Here is a 16,087-nt window from a genome sequence, read left to right as displayed (position 1 = left end):
GGGGGCTGGGGCAGATCTGTCCACTGCAGCCTCAAAAACCGATCATCGCTCAAACGCTTCTTATTTGCTTGTTGTTGTTTCTAGGAAGGCGATCTCCCGTTCAGGCCTGCATTACCTCGGCCCACCCCAGCCGACACTCCCTCCAGCGTCCAACGGCCCCAACAAGGAGCTGCGTGCCTGCGTGGACTGGACGGTGAGTCACACGCGCTCACACACACACACACACTGATTAGAAGGTGCTGGTGTTTTCGATTGATGTTCGAAAACACGACTAAAACGCGGCGTGCTTACATCAGGAGCCATAAAGAACGGCACAGAAAGCTCTCGGTCTGAGATTTCCCTCCGACGTCTGGCTGAGTCACTGGATGACATTTGGATTTTTAATATAACAGATTTATTAGCAGACTCTTTCTCCGCAGCCATATGTTTCCGAGGAGGCGACAAGCAGCAGTTTCCTCCCCTTCTTTATGATTATTGCAGCGAGATGCCTCGGCAGCGTGGGAGAAAAAAAAAGAAGTTCAGTCTATCACGACTTCGCCAGATACAGGGTCTTTCAGGGTCTACTCCGGCGAACTTAATGGATTTTTATTGACGAAAAACGTGAATCGCGGAACTGTAAAAGCAGCTTTAAAAAAAAAACAACAGAAAAAAACAACGCTTTCTGCTCTAAAGTGTTGCCGCAGTGCTGAGGGAAATGTCAAGAGGAAAAAGGAAAGTACTCAACGACAATGCATTAGGCAGTCAAAAAAAAATAAAAGGCGCAAAAGAAAAAAAAAAACTTTTAGTTGGCATTTTTATTTCTGCCAAAATGCCATTAGGTGTCGCAAAGCTTTTCGCAGAAACAGGTGTTTGCAGAAAAAAAATAGATAACACATCTTGAAAGTGTTACAGCAGGGTAATAACGAAGTGGTTAGTCATCTCCTGAAATCTGTTATAATTTAAATTAATTTTATTGTAAAATAATCCCAAACCTCTTCATCGCTTAGTACATATTTAAATGAGTCTAGCTTTCATTTAAATAAATTAAATCAGGTTATACAATATACCTGCAAGATTCTGTTTGGACAGATTATGAAACAATATGACTTTTTTTTCTTTAATTCAACTGTTGACACTTTTAATTTGAAGCATTTTAAAGACAAAAAAGCAGATTATTAGTCACAGGAATTACTTAAAAATGTAACACTTTAGTGGTAACGTGTTAAAGGGAATATTTAGGCTCGGTTAGAGTAATCCGTGATTAATGGATAGTAAATAAAATGTGCTGTATTGTTAATCAGAGGGTGCGATGTGGACAAACTGTCGCGGGCCCACACGTGAGTCCTCCCTTCGGAGGTTTCTGCAGGGACACTTCCGCCACGTCACCGCTAACCTTTAGGTCTCTGCAGGACGCGTGCCCTCCTGTAATAAACCCGTATAATAATTGTCCGTACCTGCAGAGCAGGGCGATCGATAGCGCTGAACGGTTACTCAAGGAGGAAGCCACAGAGATACAGAGCTGTGCTCGAACCCCAAACAGAAGAAGCCAGGATGGAAAATGCAGGGAGGAGGGGAAAAAAAAAAAAAGTTTATTCTTTTTCTTTTACTTTTTTTTTCTTGAGGCTGTAGATATTTCATGCCTTATCTTATGAGCTGTCAAGTAATCTGTGGCTGAACGTGCTTTCCTGCTCTTCGAGCTCACAGCACGTTCTACCAAAACAGCTGAAGTTGGGGCATGTGAAGTAAACTAGTGAGCCATTTAAAAGAGGTAATGCCAGGAGGTGGGGATAATTGTGATTTGGCACAGAGGCAATATCTGTGAAAGATTGGATCTTTTATGTGCCCGAAGTTGTGTGTTACATGTTGTTATACGAAGTTATATGTTGCCTTCAAAACCACATCTATTTTTTCTAGGGATCTCCAAGGTAATCTAAAAGCTCTATCCTGCACGCTTCACATAAACACGACTGAGGACAAAGAGGGGACGAGTCCTGCACAGACCTGTCCCGTACGCAGCGTGCGTGGAGAACCCTGCCAGCCTTAAACGAATGTTTATTAATAAATAAAAATATGGATAAAAAATAAAAACCAATGGGTAAATGATCTCACCAACGCAAACAACAGTTAGAAACTTCCCCGTGTTCGTGTCCTCAGATTCGTGGTGTGTTGGATGTTTGTTGCGCATTAACTTGCAGCTTCTGTGCTGTTTGGATTATCACAGTGAAATAACCCACCCACTCAGCAGCTGCACTTATGTGCTTGACACCATTATTGGCCGCCATCTCCGCCGAGTGTCCGCGTGGCGGCAGTTTTTATTTATTTATTTATTTCTTGGGGCCCCAAAAAAATAATCAGCGAGACGTGCGAAAGGCCGATAGCAGCTCGTTGAATAATAATTCTCCCCCGCAGGAGAACGCGGTGAACGGCGATCACCTGTGGATGGAGACGAGCTGCTCAGGAGAGCTGTGCTACCTGGGAGAGGACGCCTGCCTCCTGAAGACTGCAGTGAGTATTAACCCCTACGCACTGGCTCATTTCTGCCTGATTTGGGGGGGGGGAGCCAAAACCTCACATTTTCAGGGTATGTAATCCCGTATGCTCCTTTGATTGGACCCTTTCCCGAGATTTTCATCTCCAGTTGTAAATAATTCAGTGAAACTCTGAAACAATCCAGACTGAATACTAATGCTGACAAGACACGAATCTTATATTTAAACAGAGATTTGACAAGAAAGTAATGGCAAAAATGATGTTTTTCTTGCAATATTTGCTTCATCTGTTCCCATTTCTTCTGTCACAGACACATTAAAAGGTAACGAGAGAGCAGGCAATTAGCAGGAAGACGGGGAAGAAAAAAGTCATTGGGCTCATGTTGTTATTTTTAGATGTAAAACTAGAAACGGACCTTTCAAGTAAACAATCGCTGACAGATTTAAGATCCTCCTGAGGGATGAAAACCTGTTTCTTTGATGCGGGGATCGGCTGAACTTCAACGAACCTTTAGTTCCTGTTTTATTTTTTTCTTGACACGTCACAGAAAACGATGGCAGAAGAATGCAGCTCAGTCCGTGCCCAGCTCATTATATTTACTAAATAAAAAGCCCACACTAATGTTTATTCTCACATAGTCTAAGTGTATATATAGATATATGTATTTAATAATTATTTTTTTGCCAACTTGTTTAATCTCCTTGTGGGCGTGTTGCTCCTTTTTTTTTTTGGCAAATGTTTAATGATGCAAGAGTCATTAATTATTAACACATTTACCACAATATGTACTATACTGATATATAATATTTAGTCTGTTTTGGGTGCAATACCGTTACATAGACATTTATTATTAAATCCTAACTGATTTTGAACTTTTGAGGTTATTTGTTAAAATTATTTCCCACATGTTTAACCCTTTGTGAACAACAATTTTCCTTTTGTGGGTTTTTGATCAGCAGCGGTTCCCCCAGTTTGTCAGAAATGAGACCTGGAGTTAAAAAAAGACTAAAAAAGATGGAGTCAGTTTTCTCAAATGGACAAGTCAAAGAACAAAAACACTCTTGTAAAGGCACTAGAAGTTGGTGAAGAATTGCAGTAAAATAAAAAAAAAATGGCATCAATTTAAAGGTGGTTGAAGGGCCTTGTTTAGAGTAGGTTTTGGTGGTTTCCAGCTGGAGGACAGGCTGTTTCCTTCTACATGGGATAAGCTCTGTTACGGTTCAGAGTGACACCTCTGACTGGAGATGAGACCCCTCCATTATTAACCATCATATTTTTACTCATAATAAGTCGTCTGTCAGTTCGTAAGAGCCAGGCCATGCGTGATATATTATTCACTGGAAGTAAATTGCTCTTTGACGTCTTAAGTGTTTGCTTTTATTTTGACAGTCAAGCTGTGCGCCGACAGACTTACGGCTGAGCTGCCACTTCAGCTTCGTCTTCCCGCTCTCGTTTAATGGAGATTAATCATTCGGCTACTTCTGCTCCCTTTAAATAAAAAGGAAAAATGTAAATGTTATCTGTGTAAATGGTCAATAAATATTGACCAAACTTTTCATAGTGATAGAGTCTAGTTTAGATTCAGTCTCTTTCTGCGCATCCTCAGATTCCTAAGGATGTGCAGAAAGAGATTGAACTCGGCATAAGAGACAACCTCGGCTGAAAATAAATGTTATGACCGTAAATAAGCTTCTTGGGGAAGATGTTACAGCAGATTTGTGTCATAATCAAAGTGAAAGGTGGCTAAACAGAGTCCTGAGAGTGTGACTTATTTTGGGTTTGGCAGTGGATTTGATCCCTTCTGTCTGAAGCTGCCACTAAATCAATAATACTTTCCACATTTTACTGAGGCTTTCTCGTGTGGTGAAATATCTGACCTGCTGGGCACGACTGCGGTCCCCCCCGCCCCGAGGGCGTCCTGTGGTTTCTGGGACATTAACAGTAGGTCTTTGAGGTTCTCTGGGTTTCTGGGTTGGGCCTCAGTGGACCGGGCTCGATCTGACACATTCAGTAAATTTATATTCAGACCGAGGGGGGAGTTGGACACCCTGAAAATGCTTCGGGGGTCCCTTTGGGGCTCCTCAAGATGTTTTCGTAGCCGTTCTTTGCAACAGCTGTCCTGCTCTGGCAGGACCATTGCCCATTTGGTGCATGAACAGTGTCAGCTTCACATGAAGGCCAACAAGTTGTTGTAGCTGAACGAGACGGCCATCTTCAGCAGTCAGAGGTGGTAAAGTTGTGACTGATCGGTGGGGAAAAACATAATATCTCTCTGAAGCCAAAATAATCCGTTTTTTTTCTTTAGATAAGTGGTTAGTGACGTCAAATAAGTCAAAAAGTCAAGGTGTCCACTGTTGGGACTGGACTTCAGTTTTGGTTTGATCCAGCTAATTTTCCTGCTACATGTTTGATTTTATTTATTTTTTTGCTTGAGGAGTCAGATTTCCTCGGATTCCTTCAACATGAGGAAAACATTTCATCAGAGCACAAATCTTATATAAAAAGTTGTTTTTGTTACGTCTGTCTGTCTTGTCGGGCGAATGAAAACAGATCAAACCGAAACACGAAGACTGATCGTGTTGCGTCATTTTACAAGTGATTTGAAATAGTTTCATTAATTCAATTAAATCAGTCAAATGTAACAAACTAAACTAAATGTAACCCGTTTTTCTTACTTGGAAACAAAATAATCGCTTTACTCTGCAATAAACGGACAAAGTTGTGTTAAAAGTCAGCTGTATTTTTTTTTTTTATTCAACAGTTTGTTTTTTGTGTTTTGTGTTAAATTTACATAAAATCATCAAAACTGAGCTATTTAAGCAATCTAAACTCAGTTTAGCTTCATGCAACACAACCATCTTTCAGTTCAGGCCAGTCGAACTTGTGTCTTTTGTTTAAAATGTGTGTTTGTGCGTCTCACTCGGCTCTCTCTTCCTTCTATCTACTTTAAGAAGTCGGCCCCCAGGAAGAAATGCGCAGCCTGTAAGATCATCGTTCACACTGGCTGCATGGAGCAGCTCGAAAAGGTACGACGCGCAAACACATGAGCTGCTCGTCCCGCGCAGGCCGACAGTTATTTCGGCGATATTAGATTTCCCCACAACCTTGTTGCCGTCGAACTCTGCCAATAAAGAGCGGGCAGACACACGAACGCAGTCTCCGTCTCCCCTCAGATCAACTTCAGATGCAAGCCGACCTTCAGAGAGGGGGGATCCCGATGCCTCAGAGATGTGAGTGTTTCTGTGTGTGTGTGTGTTTCTGTGGGCGCGCGTGACCGTAAACATGACCGATGACAGCGTTTGCGCGTGATTGTCTGACCGCAGAACGTCCTGAGACACCACTGGGTTCACAGGCGGCGACAGGAGGGGAAATGTAAACAGTGTGGGAAGGTGAGTTCCCTCAGACACAGACGGCTCCGGGTTATTGTCACTTCTTCTGCAGACTCGCTGTTTGTCTCTGCCCCCTCCAGAGTTTTCAACAGAAGTTCTTCCACAGCAAAGAAATCATCGCCATCAGTTGTTCGTGGTGTAAACAGGCTGTAAGTACTTCATTGTCTGTGTTAGTCACTGAACTTTAACATATGGGGCTGGGGAGAGGGAGAGACAATCACAATTATAGTCGTTTTCATAAAAAAATGAAGCCTACTTTTTGTTTTTCCAGTAAAATATTTAACTATTTCAACATTAATTGTTGCTGCATTTTTGTGTCTCTCTCGTGTTAATTCTTATTAAGGTGGTCTTTAAAACTGACTTTTGATCCATTGAACCTATAGTCTGTCTGGTCTGACAGTGGCATTCAGGTACAAATGTGCATAATGGGATGGGACATTTTTCAATGCCTAATCTTTAATCTTTGTCTTAAAGTTTGTTTTATTTTAGTTTAAAGCGACAGTGCACATTAATTGGTGTGAGAACCACATGAGAGTATGATCTTGTAAATGTGCCAGATGTAGCCGTTCGAGCTAATTTTCATCAGGAGTCTGTAGCAGGTTGATGGCAGGGGTGCTATCAAAGGGGGGGCCAGGGGGGCACTGGCCAGTAAATCTGCTGCCACCCCTGGCTAGACTAGTCAAATATGCGTAATATTTGTTTCGTTCTTTTGTTTCTAGTAAATGTTTTGTTCAAGTGACCCCTTCAAATTAAAGATGCACATTTGACTTTTTAATTTTTTTTAGAGAAAAGGACAAAAAGCCAAATGTAAGGAAAGTTTATGGCACCACATGTGTAAAGATCTGTAAAACATTAAAACTGGACTGATGTTTTCTCTTCTGGTCTGTTAACTGTAAAATAAGAAACGGAGGTAAATTAGTCGGTAGATCCTTAACTCTCATATTGCCAAAGTTTTATTGAATTTCTGAAACTCTTTTATGGCTTTGGTTATGATGTGCCACCCCTGGATTTTCAGTGCACCCCCCCCCCCTCCAATTCTGGAGGCATCACTGTTTGAAGACATACATAATAATAATAAGTAAGATGCGTCGTCATAAATAAAAGGAATGACAGAAAAGACATCAGTTTAAAACAAAAAAAGAAAAACAAGAACGACCAGTACCCTAAGTCTGGCGGCAAATGTGATGAGTTAAAATAAAGAGACATTTTGTTCTTTACAGTTAAACAAACTGAAAGAGCATAAGCAGGCCAGCCAAATCTCTGACCTGAACCATTTTTAAAAACACCGGGGTAAAAAAAAAAAAAAAACTTTAATATTTCTGAAACGCTCTCCTTTGGACGCCTGAGAACGACCTGTACCAGAAAGACGGGACAAAAAAAACCGATCTCCCATCCCTGAATACTGCACACAAACTCCTGCAGACCGTCGCTGCAGCTGTGTACCACGTACGTTCTTGTTGCTGCACTTGGAATAGAAGTGAATCATGACAAAAAAATACTTGTAAAACACTGTTTTTTAAATTATCATAATCACAAGGATCAGATCGTTCGTATCGCCTTTACGCAATTATAGGAAAATTAGCTTTGTTGCCCACGGGAATAAAGAAAACAAAGAAAACAATAAAGACAAAAACTGGATGTAGAAGAGGTAAAAGCAATAAAAAATATAATCAAAACAAATTAAAAGGGGATGTAGGCGTATATAAGTTAAGGTGCAGATTATGTTCACTGTTGCACACAATGACTGCACCTAATTTACAACTTTTATCCTCTGTTCAGTCTTTACTTTCCAAATTTACACCAAACTTTGTGTATTTATGTCAATAACGTCAGGTAAAGGACTGGGTGAGCAGATTTTATTAAAAGGGACCTATTCTGCTTCCTGGAACAAGTCAGGATACGTTTGTGGGCTGTACAAAACATCTTCATTGCATTTAAGACACAAAGTCATTCTCAGATATTCAGAGTTCACCTGATCAGTTCTGCCTGTTTTAGGGCTACGTCACTTTTATGCAAATTAGCTGCTGTTGGCCACGCCCCTCAACTCAGTGTCCCGTCTCAAAACATAAAAACTCACTGAAGGATTAAACGCTGCAGGTCAGACACACATATATATTGTTATTATTTCAAACTCTGAGGATTCTGACTTTGGGACAGGGGCACTTCGTGGTTCCGAACCAACATTTGTTGAGTCAGACAGCGGCAATCAGCGGTCCGAACCTGACTGGTAGCGGGTTGGGTCAGCGGCAGTACATGTTCTATATTGCAGCCGACAACAGAACATTTTCTTTTTCCAGCCGACATTGTTCAGCGGTAAAACCAGCAGAGCAAACGTGACGGTTTTCCTGTAATTAAGTGGGTGGAGCTCCACTTGGGTTGCTAGGTAACAGGGATTGTGATGCAACAATCCCGGGGTTTTTGAAACAAATGGTTTTGCAGACACCAGAAAGCATTTACGTATTGTCAAAAAATGGCTCGGTGGGGTTTTTTTTTGTGCTTGCACTGTTTCTAGAAGCAGTAGATACCCAAATGGAAGCACAAAAACATGCAAAAATAGGCCCTCTTTAATGAAACGATGGAGATTAGAAACAGAAATGTACAGTTTGAGGCAGAAATGTTGATTTGATTCACGTTACAACGGTCGAAGAGGATTTCAAAAGGTTTTGAAGATTAAAAAATGTTGGAAAAATGCTGGATTGAGTCACTTCGTTCTAACAAGATCTAATGGAAAACGAAGATAAATGCAAAAACGCCAAATAAAGAACGAATAACTGGAGACAGCTACGGTCTTATTTGCCGGGTAATCCTCCCGTAGAGTCTGACCCAGATGTTTGCTCCTGCAGTTCCACAACAAGGTGACGTGTTTCATGCTGCACCAGATCGAGGAGCCGTGCTCGCTGGGGGCTCACGCCGGAGTCATAGTGCCCCCCTCCTGGATCATCAAAGTTCGCAAACCACAGGTGAAGACACAAGCCCCCCGCAGCTAATAAACTTCACTAGCTGTCATTTAGTGACGGTAATCCGAAACGACTTTTATTGGGTCTAAAATTGAAAGACGTCCTGTCAAAAAGCGTTGTGTCTGTGGCTGTCGACGTGACGCGATCGAAGCTGACGGCCGTTTGATTCGAACCCAGGGCGCTTAGCTCGCGCCTCTGCTATCACAGTAACGTAACCCCCGCGGTCCCGCCGCATGCTTCATTACACTTCCGATCAGCGTCACGGCGAACGTGGCAACGGCGAACTAACCGCCGAAATTCCGTGTGTGTGTGTGTGTGTGTTGCAGAGCTCTCTGAAGAACTCGGCCCGGAGGAAAAAGAGGACCTCTTTCAAACGAAGGACGAGCAAGAAGGGGCTGGACGTGAGTGATGTCATGTCTTTCATGTGATGTAATCCAGTGAGAAAATATTTATTTACCTCCAACAACGGAAGGAAGAGTTTGTCTCACGAGCAGCATCAAGTTTTGATACGGCGTTTTCAACTCTAAACTAATCCTCCTCCATTTCCCGTTTCTGCTCAGGACTCCAAATGGCGCCCGTTCATACTGAAGCCCCTCCCGTCTCCTCTGATGAAACCCATCTTGGTTTTTGTTAATCCCAAGAGTGGGGGCAACCAGGTGAGCCGCCCTGCCAGCGTGCTGCTTTCGTGCCGAAGAAGCAACCGGTTCTTCTGTCTCTGCTTTCCCTCGTTGTTCCGTTTTAGCGAAGCTGTTAGGACTTCCTGTCTCTGTGCTTTGAAACGTTTCATCACGAGGAGCATAGCTGTAAACCAGGGTTTGATTTATCACATTAGCTGTTAGAGGTATTTTAATTTGACACAATTAGTCTAATCCTTATTCATTTTTAGGAATTATGAGTCCAAACACAGCTTAGATTATAATTACTTTATTTTACTCTTTTTTTTTTTTTTTCCCAGGGTGCCAAGCTGCTGCAGATGTTCATGTGGATCCTAAACCCTCGACAAGTCTTCGACCTGTCACAAGGTGGACTTCGAGAGGCGTGAGTAACCGGATCTGATTGTTTTTTACGTATTTGTGCTTTCCTCACATCCGTTCAGTCCAGTTTTAGTCATTAACCTCTGTTGTTTAAACGCTCTGCTCACGACTTCAGCCGTGTCGATGCGTCTCAGACAGATTACGCCCACTCGTTAGCAGCCGGCTCCTTAGTTTTACCTTCACGCCTCGCTCAGCTTCCTGCGTTTTGTTGAATTGTCAGATTGGAGTTGTATCGCAAAGTGCCAAACCTGAGGATCCTCGCCTGCGGCGGAGATGGAACAGTGAGGCTTTTATCTGCTCTATTCCTTTCCTATTAATCGGGTTGGTAGCCAAACTTCTGGAGCTTTTATTGTGTGTGTGTGTGTGTGCCCCTCTCTGTAGGTGGGGTGGATCCTCTCGGCTCTCGATGAGCTGCAGATGAATCCCCAGCCTCCGGTCGCTGTGCTTCCTCTGGGAACAGGAAATGACCTCGCCAGGACGCTCAACTGGGGCGGGGTGAGTTTCCAGCCTTGACTTCTGTGGCAAAGTTGACCACAAGCAACATTTCATCCTCTAAATACGCGGCGACTGCGCGCACCCGTATTCTTTTACACAAGTGTGCTGAGGTCCAGCTGAGAAAATCGAAATAAATACGCTTATATTTGTCTAAATGTGAATTTGGCATGAAAAGAAACCAAGCTTTTACCTCTCCCAACAACGCTTCTGGGAGCTCCAGAGAAGCTCGGCCACATTCCAGGATGTCTGCGCTCTCTTCCTGCGCATTTCATCCTTTAGGCCTTGACCTCCGTCTGACCGCCGTGCAGCACGACACGTCAATGGCACGCGACGCACTCACACTTTGTTTTCATTCAAAACTAATTCAGTAATGATTTTTTTTAAGAAAAGGAGGTGAACCGATCAGGGAAAGGTCACATTCTTGGATAATTAAAATAAAGCTAATGTAGATTTATCAGCTTCAGTAGTTTTTTTTAGTTTTTTTATTTCCACTTTATTTCCAAGGTAGTTCCAACTACCAGTGTGTTGAACAAGCCTAAAAAAACAACAAAAAGCTCATTTTAGTTGTTATTTTCTGTGGTTTTCTCATCTCAAACTTCCTAGTTTTTTTTCTAGCTTAAAGCGTTTAAAGTTGTTTGACTAAATAGCTTAAATTCCATTAATTAATTAAATATCTAATGTCTGCCAGGGAAACTTAACGTAAACAGAGATATTAAAAGTTCAGATGTTTTTTAGGAAGCTGTGAGGTTTCACTCTCTCTCACACAGTTTGGATCTTCCTTTAACCAGTTTTCGGGCTCATATTAATGATAAAACACTAAAGGAGTCAATCCTTTCAAGCTGGTATTGATTTAGTTTCTCTTTATTTGTCCGTTAATAAATACAGTATTACTTTTAATGAGGAATATTACCAGTGCCACCTGTGCTACACGGTGGAGGCATGAAAGCGACGGGGAGATTAACGTTGTCTGAACAAGAAGTCATTACTTCAGTTTTAAAAAAAAAACCCAACAAAAACCGTCTCGGTTAGAAGGAAGCTGTCTAACGAGCTGCTCGCCTCAGCTGCGCTGATGAAGCCAGGACTTCAGAGGGAATTTGTCAGAGAGGAGATTAAATTGGGGGAATATTCGTATCCGCCATATGTTCCAGTGCTCTGCCCTTTTCGTCCTCTGGGTATTCCTGTCGACAAAGATTTTTCTTTTTTTCCCATTTCGTGGCTTTTGTTTTTTTTAATTTTTTTTATTTTCCAAGTTCCGTCTTCCTTTGTTTCTTTCCCTCTCCTTAAATCTCCAGTTTTCACTTCCTTTCTGATCGTTTCTATCTTCTTGACACTTGATTGTTGCTCACTTCTTCGCCGTGACTCTGTACCTTCATGCCGTTTTGTTTTTGTATTGTTTGAATCAACTTATACACTGCCTGGCCAAAAAAAAAAAGAAGGTCACACACTCTTAATATTTATTAGACAGCCTTTAGCTTTGATTATGACAGATATTCCCCAAGCTTCTCCAATGTCTAGTGTTGGATTCCTTTTTGGCCCAGGATCTTGATCTCCAGCACATCCCAGAGATCCTCGGTGGCGTTCAGGTCTGGACCGCCCCGCTCCCTGAAACCACTCTTTCATTCAGGTCGTTCAGGTGGTCAGCTGACCTCGGTCTTTGGAGACGTATCGATGCTGAACTTAGACCAGACGGACAGATCGGCACACTGCCCCCCACGGGCTGCTTCTGTAGGCAGTAGGCACGACGGGTTCTTCGCTCTGGACTCATCCGACCACATGACCTTCTTCCATTGCTCCAGAGTCCAATCTTTATGCTCCCCAGCCGGTTTTTCCGGTTAGCCCTTGAGTTTCCTTTGCATTGTGTGTAGAAGTATCCCCACTTTCACTATTAAACACAGCCGTGAGCTCTACTGTTGTTTTTGTACCATTTCATTTCAATCGTTTTAAGTGTTCGAGGTTTTTTTTTCGACCCAGATGATGTTTTCCCGGCTGTCCTTCCAGCTTCTAATAACGCGTTGGACACTTCTTGACCCAATGTTAGTAGCTTCAGATGCAAACTAATAATTTAACCCTTCTGAAACAGATTACCATCTCCTCCGTGGCCACAGGACGTGTCTTCTTAACAGATAAGAAGCTACTTCCTGCAAATAACCTGTTTCCAGCTGAACCATAATCATCTATTCAGTAATTATCCAACAGGAGGCTCTTCCCTTTGCTTAGTTAAATCCAGGTGGTGACCTTTTTTTTTTGTTTGTTTTTTGGCCCGGCAGTGTATTATTTACAGCATTTCAACAATATTAGGCGAGCTTATTTTCCTGGACAACGTTCAATTTGACCTTTAATGCTCTCACACCGCTGACGGCGTGCGCCTGCTTCCGTCGCTGCAGGGTTACACAGATGAGCCGGTGTCGAAGGTTTTGTGTCACGTGGAGGACGGCGCGGTGGTGCAGCTCGACAGGTGGAACCTCCTGGTGGAGAAAAGTTCCGTCAAGCCCGAGGAGGGCACGCAGAAGGTCAGGCGCCGGAGATTCGGAAACGTGTGTTTTACGTAAATCCCTCTGTGGGGAAACGAAGACGTTAAACCACTTTTATTATAAACCTTGGAGTAACAGTACATTTGAAACGTTATTTGTTTGGATCAGCTCATGAAAATGTCAGTGTTTCCAGGACTAATAATGTATTTAATTCATTTTATTGACTCATTTCTTGTTTTTGTGGGCGCAGCTCCCCCTTGATGTTTTTAACAACTACTTCAGCCTGGGCTTTGACGCTCACGTCACGTTGGAGTTCCACGAGTCCAGAGGTCTGTGAAATCCACCTCATCTGGGTTATTTTTTTACATTTTTTATCACATTTCTCCTACTTATGTTCCGATAACATCTTATTCTCTTCACGCTGTTGTCAGAACATGTTAGAAATCAGCACATTTATGCATGCACAGCTATTTTTCACCATTGTTTGTTTTATTTGTCATTTTAGCAGGTTTCTCACAAATTTAATCCCTTTTTTGTTGTTGTTGTTGTTGTTTTGCTGCTTTGTGCTCGTCCAGAGGCTAACCCAGAGAAGTTCAACAGTCGCTTCCGCAACAAGATGTTCTATGCAGGGGTGAGTGTCTCGCAAGTGGCGACGCATTCCTGCCTTCGTCACGGACGGATCCACGTAGGCGCGATGGCAGGTCGAGCGTAAAAAGGCAGCAAAGATTCACAAAGGCCCCGTTTTTTTCTTATTTTGAAAATGCGGTTTCGATCCAGCTCCGTTCACTCGTCGTTTACCTGACGAAGCTCGCTGAACAAATGTCACGTTCTCAATAATTCATTTGACCTTTCGTCCCTAGATTAGTGGGGAAATACGAAGAAATTAATTTTTTAAGCTCCTCACGGCTTTCAGCGTTCCTGCATTTGTTGTATTCATGTTTTTATGATCCGTCCTCCCTGTTTTTATTTCAGTTTAGGCACGTATGAAACGACTTTTATCTGATTTATCTGTAAAGCGTCAACCAGCTGCTAAAAGTCTTTGAGTTTGTCCCTCTTCTGAGCCAGCTGACACGTGTGTGAGGAAGAGATGATTTGAGGGAGATGAAGCGGAAGTTTGCAGAGGAGTTATCTCTTTTTAATGAGAGAAACGTAATGAACTGTAATTCTGTTTGATTGGGTTCTTCCCTCTGTTTACACTTGTGTTTGTTTGTGTGTGTGCACGTGCATGTGTGTGTGTGTGTGTGTGTGTGTGTGCAGGCCGCGTTCTCCGATTTCCTCCAGAGAAGCTCCAGGGATTTGTCCAAGCACGTCAGAGTGGTGGTGAGTGTTGACATTCTCTTCCTCCCTCGGCTTGTATCGCCTTCCATGTCGACACGTCTGAGCTGCGGCTCGGCCGGGTGATTAAACAGGACGTCCTTCCATTATCGGCACTCCGAGGTGTCCCTCAGAGACGCTTTCAAGCCCTCCTCAGTCACAGGATACTGATAATTATTGAACTACCACCTGTGAAAATGTCAAACGTTCGTAAAAAAAAAAAATTAAAAAAAATTAAAAATCCTTCTCAAAGCAGAGCTAAAAAGCCCGTTTTCTGCAGTATTATGGACTAGAATAACAACATGCGGTGTAGTTAATTATACCAGTGTGTTTTCTACGTTACCACACACAAGCAGTCGACTAAATTCACTAAAATTTCAATCCAGGGCAGACGGTTGCCTGTTTCGTTTCGCCTATTGCAACAAATCCACTGAAATGACTTCTAACCTTCTTAGCTTGTCCTTTTCTCTGCCTCTTTGTTCCCGCTGAGGAGATGAGTCTGTAAAGGTCTAAAATAAAGCAGTCTTTTATATAATAAAAGCTCAGCGACTTTCTTATACAGCAGGACAGAGAAGTTACCAACCAAGGTTACTTTAACAGGAAAGAAAAAAGAACATTTTCTTTACACTTTATATCCTGTGGGTGCTGTCATCAGAACCCTTCTGGTGTGACACAAAGACTGAAATCAGGCTCGGTTACGCATTTCCTGCCATGTGTTTTTATTTTTTTTTATTGTTACCAAAAAAAAAAAAGTGAATAATCAGAGTTAAGTGGCGCAGACTGACCTATGAATCATTCAGGCATGAGAAGGCCGGTGAACTCCCCACGAGCCAGGGCTGCTTTTACTCATAACAGGCAAACTAATTCAATTAAACTAAATTAGATTAATTCCTCAGGGCACTGCGTTTTCAGCAGCTTGTCACAAACACACCTTTTGTTGCTGTCGAATCTGTGAAAAATGCCAAAAATGAACCATGATTGTGTTTTCAGCACCGCTAAGGTGGTTTAACGATTGCTTGTTTCCCGTCGCCTCGTTGATCAAACCTGGTTTAAGAGCAGAAACTCTGAAATGCTGAAAATACAAACCGGGAACTGCGAGGGGAACCTTGGAGTGGGTTCTAAAATACACGCCAGCTCTAAAAGCAGAAACCAACCAGCGGTTCGGGCGTTAAAACCCTGCAGCGCTGAAGGAACACGATTCATCCCGTCTGTGTTTTTTTTGCAGTGCGACGGCACAGACCTAACCGCCAAAATCCAGGAGCTGAAGTTCCAGTGCATCGTGTTTCTGAACATTCCCAGGTCGGTGAACTGACTCGAATGCTGACACTGTAGGGTCTGCCTGCATTTTGGGTGCGTGGGTTTTTTAGGCGTATGTTCTACTCAGAGTCGAAAATGTGACGAAATAAAAGAGCAGAGTTAAAGAAAGCTCATCTTTAGTGTGAGAGTCGTGCAGTTTGACTGAGTTTGTGTGTTGAAGCCGTTTTATGCAGCACTGAACAGACAAACAGCACCATCTAGTGCTGGGCGATATGGAAAAAAATCCTACATCACGATATGGATAATTTTATATCACGATAACGATATATATCACAATATACCCCAATTACGTACGTTGTCAGTTATTCTCTGAAAAATATGAAAAAATAATCTAATTTCTTACTTTTTTCAAGCTTTATTTCGAAGTGACATTTAACTGAACTTTCACAAATGAGATCCGCTGCATTTTAATGCAGCAATATATATGTACCTGTTACGACTTAACAGTATCAAATGACAACAGACTTCATTATCTTCGGCCGGCTATAGTTTCACTTTTTGCAACTTTCCCGGCTCTTTTCCAACTTGTTTGACCTTGCACTTTTTGGATTGTTAAATATTCTTTTTCAAGTGATAGAAGAGGTTTGTTGTGTTGGCGTCAGATGAGGAAACAGTCTCATAGCAGAGTTAGCATTAGCATT

At 42.4% G+C, this 16,087-nt stretch overlaps 1 protein-coding gene across 1 annotated transcript in view; it reads left to right on the top strand.

Annotated features, from left to right (window-relative positions):
* Positions 1–16,087, top strand: part of dgki (diacylglycerol kinase, iota) — a 64,349-nt gene that overhangs the window by 32,106 nt on the left and 16,156 nt on the right. Inside the window, exons 2-19 of the mRNA XM_025004925.2 lie at positions 85–193; positions 2,389–2,484; positions 5,421–5,495; positions 5,643–5,699; positions 5,793–5,858; positions 5,939–6,007; positions 8,702–8,818; positions 9,142–9,216; positions 9,376–9,471; positions 9,771–9,853; positions 10,070–10,130; positions 10,231–10,344; positions 12,729–12,854; positions 13,066–13,144; positions 13,391–13,446; positions 14,073–14,135; positions 15,355–15,432; positions 15,514–15,523. Coding sequence (XP_024860693.1) covers positions 85–193; positions 2,389–2,484; positions 5,421–5,495; positions 5,643–5,699; positions 5,793–5,858; positions 5,939–6,007; positions 8,702–8,818; positions 9,142–9,216; positions 9,376–9,471; positions 9,771–9,853; positions 10,070–10,130; positions 10,231–10,344; positions 12,729–12,854; positions 13,066–13,144; positions 13,391–13,446; positions 14,073–14,135; positions 15,355–15,432; positions 15,514–15,523 — 1,430 coding nt within the window. The remainder of the gene's footprint in view (positions 1–84; positions 194–2,388; positions 2,485–5,420; positions 5,496–5,642; positions 5,700–5,792; positions 5,859–5,938; positions 6,008–8,701; positions 8,819–9,141; positions 9,217–9,375; positions 9,472–9,770; positions 9,854–10,069; positions 10,131–10,230; positions 10,345–12,728; positions 12,855–13,065; positions 13,145–13,390; positions 13,447–14,072; positions 14,136–15,354; positions 15,433–15,513; positions 15,524–16,087) is intronic.

Source organism: Kryptolebias marmoratus, linkage group LG18 (assembly GCF_001649575.2).
Source record: "Kryptolebias marmoratus isolate JLee-2015 linkage group LG18, ASM164957v2, whole genome shotgun sequence".
Lineage (NCBI taxonomy): Eukaryota > Metazoa > Chordata > Actinopteri > Cyprinodontiformes > Rivulidae > Kryptolebias > Kryptolebias marmoratus.
The sequence above is the reverse complement of the archived record's forward strand: the minus strand, read 5'-3'. Positions and strand labels throughout refer to the sequence as shown.